Below are 7105 nucleotides of genomic sequence, written 5' to 3'. Positions count from 1 at the left end.
TAAGCATAAATAAAAATATATGTTTACTTTTTTTTCTTAACCATTTTAGAAAATAAAAAAAGATTGTGAAGGTTTTTTTGGTTGTGTTCTCAATGGCTTTGGTGCTCTCAATCCAATTTGTAGTAGGACAAGAGGAGAAGGCTTTTGATGAGGCAGCATCTTTGGAAGCTGACAGGGTACTTTTGACTTCAAGGGTGGCAGCTTCTCTAGAATCGAAAGCAGAATTTTTCGGCGGGTTAAAGAGGAGAATGGTATAATGATGCTCAAAAAGCAAAATGAGACCCAGATTTTAAGTAGGAGAATGCTAACACTAAAAATGAGAAGAATTAGTCAGGGGATGGTGCAGCAAATTACCATAATCGCAATAAGCAACCTTAGGCTATGTAATTTAATAAAAAGAAACACATCCAATAATATGGAGATATATATATACACATTATAAGGGCTAGAAAATTTTCTCAATAGCCAAAACAAAAGTAATTGTTAAATGATAAATTAAATGACCAACAATAAATTTCATGTACTCGAGTCCATAAATATTATTATTTAATATTTATCTTGGACAATTAATTCTTTTTTAATTTTTATAAAGGTGCGTAACTTTAGATTCTATTATTGGAGGAGAAAAGAAAATTTTAATTTTTTTTAAGTATACCTCCAATTCTTGTACTCTTTTGCAATTTTTTTAAAAATTTAATCCACTACTTTTAATTTTTAAATTTTAGTCTCTTAGTTTGACTTAAAATTTAAAATTCAATTGTTGATGTTATTAATTAAATTTGGCCATTAAAATTTTTTTTAAAAAAAACTTACACCATAGGCCAAAATTAATTTAAGCATAAATTTAATACAAACATAAATTAAAAATTTATTTGTAACATTCCATCGAATTTTAGGTCATTTGATATTATTATTATTACAACAGTTAGGAGGAATTTCATCGTTTTTAGACATTATTTCTTGATTTAAGAATTCGAGATGTAAATGGAGATAATTATATGAAAAGATAAATTTAGTTTCAACAACCTTGAGCAACATTATCCACAAAAACTTTAAGGTTGATATCCAAGGAACCACCTTCCATGGCGGCCTCTCCGCTAACCCTTTCCATTTCACAACATTCTTCTTCACTTGCATCCCTTTCTCCTCATCCCCCATCACCAAACCCAAGCACCTAACAATCTCATCACGTTTCATGATCCCTTCTTCATTAGCACTCACTCTCACCCCATTCCCCCCACATCTTCAATCAGCTTCGCATTAGTCCCTTGATCCGTCCATTGAGGGAAAGCCACCACTGGTACAATGGCCACCATGCTTTCCAACGTCGAGTTTCACCCACAATGTGTCACGAAGCAATCCAACGACGATGAGACAATACTTCCACTGGCAAACACCATGGAAGCACCACCCCAAACTGTTCCAATTCTTCCCTGCAAGTCAGTTTATCTTCTTCTTTCTCTTCGTAGCCTCCATCTTTCCAGTTCCTCACCACCCATAAAAACGGTTGTCGGCTGGATAATAAGGCTCAAGCGATTTCCTCTACTCGTCGATGAGTACTAATCCACCATATGATTGTTAAATCATCGGTTAGAGCTCATTAATTAAAAATAAAGGCTTTTCTATAATACATTTTCACATTTCTACATATTTAAATAGTTATACATATTAAATGGATAAAATGATACTTTTATAAAGGCAAAGAATTACACATTGACCACACACACAAAAATCCAACCCACTCCATCTTACAACCACATTTCAAAAAAGTTTGTTTCCTACATTCAAAATCTATCACACCATTCATATTCTCCCATCCCTATCACATATTGTACTTAATGGTCACTTCCAATTTCTTTCAAGAAAAAAACAAGATTAAATTTTATTATTGGTCTTACTTTATAAAAATTGTAGATTTAATATTTATACTTTAATTGGGTCATTTTTAATTCTATTACTTTTAAAATTTTAAAATTTCAATCTTTACTAAACGATAATTGTTAAATTCATTAAATTCTATTATTTTCAAAATTTGATGCAACAAAACATATTATGATATGTGTAATAGCATTTCAGTTTGCGATTTTCACATATTACTTGTTGAAATTTTAGTTAATGGATTAGTGACTATCATTTGTGTCGAGATGGAAATTTTAGAATTCGAAAAAAATAGTGACTTAAAATGATTCAATTAAAGAATATATATTAAATCTATAATTGCACACATAATACATTACAGATAATTGAATTGAAACATTGAATTGATTTGAAAGTGATAATTTTACTTACGACAACCTTCAGCAATATCATCCACAAAAGCTTTAAGGTTCATATCCATGGATGGCGGCTCCAGTGACTAACCCTTTCCATTTCTCTACATTTTTCTTCACTTCCATTCCTTTCTCATCATCCATCATCACCAAATCCAAGCACCTAACGATCTCATCCCGTTCCACGATCCCTTCTTCATTAGCACTCACTCTTACCCCATTCCCCCACACATCTTCAATCAGCTTCGCAGTAGTCCCTTGATCCGACCATTGAGGGAAAGCCACCACTGGTACACCGGCCACCATGCTCTCCAACGTCGAGTTCCACCCACAATGCGTCACGAAGCAACCCAAGGATGGATGAAACAGTACTTCCACTTGCGAACACCATGGAACCACCATCCCAAACTGTTCCAATTCTTCCCTGCAAGTCAGTTTATCTTCTTCTTTCTCTTCGTAGCCTCCATCTTTCCGGTTCCTCACCACCCATAAAAACGGTCGCCGGCTGGATATTAAAGCTCGAGCGATTTCCTCCACTTGTTGCTTTGTTAACACCGCAATGCTCCCGAAGGAAACGTAAACGACGGCCGATTTTGGTTTCGAGTCTAACCATTGGAGGTAATCTTTTGAATCGGATTGAAAAAGATCGGTTCTCAAGGAATTATCCAAGGAGTCATTTGAGTTCAAGAAAGAAAATGGGATTAAAGGTCCGATGCCGACCATGTTGAAATTTTCAATGGCGTTTAATGCTTCGTGTTCCAAAGCATCGAATGTGTTAACAAGGATTTTGGGGTTGGATTCATCAGCGAGGACGTCCATTTTTTCTTGGATTAACGACAGTGCCCAACGGTAAACGTTTAAAGCGGTTAACGGGAGGTCGCGGGTGGCGAGTAGCGGCAGACCTGGTAATTTTATTGAACGCTGGGGGTTTGTTTCATCAGCTTGAGCTTTAAAGGTAGTTTCGTATCCGTTGAAGTAAAAATAATAGATGTCGAAAACGGTGGCGGGTTGAATCCAAAGTAAAGCTGTCGGGATGTGATGTTTACGCGCCACCTCCGAGGCCCAATGGATGAACAGGGTGTAGACAATGCAAGTGACGGGTTTGCCTTCGTTTTCACTGCTTGTTATAAACTCGGAGATGGCTTCTTTGCCTCGTCGCCTGAATTCAGATAGGTAATGGTCTATGTCATCGCCGGGTTGAAAACCGTCGTCGTAGCCATCGGAAAAGGGTAAAAACGTTAGGCCTTGAGCAGTGGGGACTTTGCTCATTCGGCGGCGAGCGGAGATGCAGGTGATGAAAGTTACACGTACGCCAATACGTATAAGATGCTTGGCAAATTGTAAGGTTGGGTTTATGTGGCCTTGTGCAGGGAAGGTCACTAGGAGGAAATAAGGCTGTGACATGGTGGTGACGGTGGCGCGTAGGTAGTTCACCTGGTCTTTTTTTACGAACGTCGGATTTGGAGTAAAGAAAGGAAATCGAAGTGTTTTTATAAATGATGAGAAGCACTGAAAAAGGGTGACGTTTGGGCCGACGAATTTGAAGATTCCTAATTTCTTTTGGATTTTGTGTGGGAAAAAATTCATCACGCTGTCACACACATTCTTGCTTTGCAAGGACTCATTAATTTCTATATGTTAAATTAAAATATAATTATTATTTTTTTAAATTTATCCAAAAATTTTGTGATAAATTAAAAGCCGATGTTAAAAACAATAACAAAACCGAATATATATATACATCAAAATGGTATGTTTTTTACTGTACTGTTTTGTTAGTGTCAAGTGGTATCAAACGGAGATGTAATAATTTAAAGTATTTAGGGATTTGAAGTGCAAATTCCCATTTTAAGTGACTATTGGAAAAAGAAGTGAAAGGGAGCCGCTTAAATGTGGCTAATTGCCTTGTAAACCATCGTTATATATTTTTTCTTTTTATTCCCCTTCAACTCATTATATTGTGTTTAAACAAGCCCTTAACTTTTTTTTGTAGTTAACTAAGCTCTTAACTTATGGGTTTTACACATAAAAGCCCTTTATTTTAATATTAAAGTAAATATATTTTGAATTTCAAGCTCTCATCTTAATTTCTTGTTGATGCAATAAAAATTATATACACTTTAACATAAACATAAAATCTAAAAAAGTAATCAGCAATTTCAAAATAGTAATTAAGCATGTATGTATATAAGCACTCTCAACAAATTTTAAATTTTTATTTTTTTAATAAACTATTCTCATCAAATTCATATCAACATAGAATGCGAATTAATTTATATATTTTTTAAATAGTATTACTTTAATATTAAAATTTAGGACTTTCATGGGTAAAAATCATAGTTTGAGGGCCTATTTAACTACAAAAACAATATAAAAGCTTGTTTAAACAAAGTGTAATAGATTAAGCACCTTTTAGTATATTAGCCTTCCATCTATGTTTTCATTGGTTCTTATGCATTGAAAATAATCAAATAATTTCTGCAATGTAGGTGTCAGGTTGAACAACATACAGTCTAGCAGGGCTAAAATACTAAAAAGCCCTTTAATATGGGTAAAACATATTTAATTTAATATTAAAATAAATGGATTTTATGAATAAAAATCAAGTTAAGGGCTTTAACTACAAAAATAGATTAAGGGTTTGTTTAAACACAATGTAGTGAGTTGAAGGGAAATAAAAAGAAAATAATAAATAAGGAATGCTTGCAAGACAATTAGCTACATTTAAAGTTTAGTTCCACAACACTACTGACAGCCGAGACCCTTTCACTTTTTTCTCCCAACAATAGCAAAACTCGAATATATACAATATTTAAGGAAACAATCTTACAAGTCAATATTTTAATTGTTTGACACATTATGACCATTAATATTAAAATCATGTGTGGACACTATTATTAATTATCAATATTTATAATATTTAACAATAATTTAGTTTGACCATTATATATAAGAAAATTTTTAACTTTTAAGTTTGACATTAAATTAGGTTTACACATTGATAATGCAGCTAATTGATATATTTTTATTATTTATTTTGATTATTTTTTGACATGAATTTTATCTAATTTGGCATTTTATCATGTTCTAAGTAATTATAATTATTATGCAATGTGTCGAGAAATGAGCGGATATGCAGATAGCACGAAATATTTGACGCAAGAACTCAAGTTGGCGCATATGACAGATTTTAGAATTATTCTATTATCATGTATTTTTAGACTTTTTAGAAATTTTTAAAATTTTAAATTAGTAAAAGGAAAGTTGCACTTTAACTTTTTAAAAATGATAAAATTTTGATTTAATCTTTTAAAATTTACATTTTTACTATCATAAAAATTACTATTTAATTTCGACCCTAAATTTATTATTCTTACTTGAAAAAAACACCTATTAAGTTTGTAGGATTTTTTATGAATTCGATTTCTTCCAATCGATATTATGTATAGTCTCATAACTGGAGGGTAGTGAATATCATATCCCGTAGCTTTTTCTTTCTTTTGTCATTATGATTGTCAGTATGATTACAAAGACTTGTGATATCACGGGGGAAAATGTTCGGTGTGACGGTGAAAGGTTTTTATTTCATAAATATAGTTGAGATTTTATTATTTATTATTTAATTTATATTCAAAAAATTAAATATATATATATATGATAAGAGGCAAAATCCCAACTTCATATGTGGAATAAAAAACTTACATTTCGTGTGTACTAAATAATTACCTTATTCTTAATATCTTATGAGTCGGAGGCAAAGGTTTAGGGTATATTTAGTTTCAGAAATTAAAGATTTCTTTTTCTTTTTGTTTTTCTAAAAGTAGAAAAAAAAATTGAGAAAATTTGTTTGGTTGAAATTTTAAATAAATGAAAAAAATATGTAAAAATTATAAAATAAAAAAATTTAAACGATCACCCACGACGTATTCGAGTGAAACAAAAAGAAGTAAATTTAAACCACCAATAATTGTGACAAACATGACCATTGAAAATGTGGAGAAAAGTTATATGTATTTTTGTCATGTATGGTTATTAGGCACTAGACTAGTCAACCACCCCTAAATTCGCCCAAAATATCTCATTTTAAACTCTTTAAATTTCGTCTCATTTTCAACCTTAAGCATAAATAAAAATATATGTTTACTTTTTTTTTCTTAACCATTTTAGAAAATAAAAAAGATTGTGAAGGTTTTTTTGGTTGTGTTCTCAATGGCTTTGGTGCTCTCAATCCAATTTGTAGTAGGACAAGAGGAGAAGGCTTTTGATGAGGCAGCATCTTTGGAAGCTGACAGGGTACTGTTGAGTTCAAGGGTGGCAGCTTCTCCAGAATCGAAAGTAGAAGCTCTTACCGGATCAAAAAATGGCCTCAATTTTTTTTATTTGTTGCATAACATTTTTTAATTTTTTTAAAAAGGGCCCCAATTTATTGTTCCGCCTAGGGTCTCAAAAATGTCAAGAACGGGCCTAGTCATTTGACTTTTTTTTTTGAAAAGTCTAGGTAGCAAGCTCTAAGCGATGATTTGGCAATCAGTACTATGATCGATACCTATAGACAAGTAGAAGAACATTCTTTTTAACAGTCAATCTTCATTATAGAAGAAGAAAGCTATTTAGATTTTGGTCCACAAATTAGTAACGTTTAAAGTTGCTTCATGAAAAAAATTGACCTATAAAAGGAGAAGGAGTGTTTTTGATTGGTGCAGATGATGCAAACAGGGAAGGCCAGAATGATTTTAAAACACATTAATGATCACCCACAATGTCTTCAAGTGAAACAAAGTGAAATAAATTGAACCCACCAATAATAGTGATAAACATCACCATTGAAAATGTGG

The 7105-nt window shown here is 32.4% G+C and overlaps 1 protein-coding gene across 2 annotated transcripts; it reads right to left on the bottom strand.

Moving 5' to 3' along the window:
• Positions 1-935: 935 nt before the first annotated feature.
• Positions 936-4115, bottom strand: LOC107942101 (UDP-glycosyltransferase 75C1). Of its 2 annotated transcripts, none has more exons than XM_016875750.2 (2): positions 2290-4115; positions 936-1559 (listed from the first exon to the last, which is right to left on the bottom strand). In XM_016875750.2, the coding sequence occupies exon 1, from the start codon at positions 3855-3857 to the stop codon at positions 2322-2324; it is 1536 nt and encodes a 511-aa protein (XP_016731239.2). In that variant the 5' UTR covers positions 3858-4115; the 3' UTR covers positions 936-1559; positions 2290-2321. The 2 variants fall into 2 exon arrangements, with proteins under 2 accessions (XP_016731239.2, XP_040943957.1); XM_041088023.1 differs by having other exon boundaries at positions 1004-1103; positions 2362-3771.
• Between the last annotated feature and the right edge of the window lie 2990 nt (positions 4116-7105).

This window comes from Gossypium hirsutum, chromosome D02 (genome assembly GCF_007990345.1).
Source record: "Gossypium hirsutum isolate 1008001.06 chromosome D02, Gossypium_hirsutum_v2.1, whole genome shotgun sequence".
Lineage (NCBI taxonomy): Eukaryota > Viridiplantae > Streptophyta > Magnoliopsida > Malvales > Malvaceae > Gossypium > Gossypium hirsutum.
Note: the sequence above shows the minus strand (reverse complement) of the source record. Positions and strands in the feature narration are given on the sequence as shown.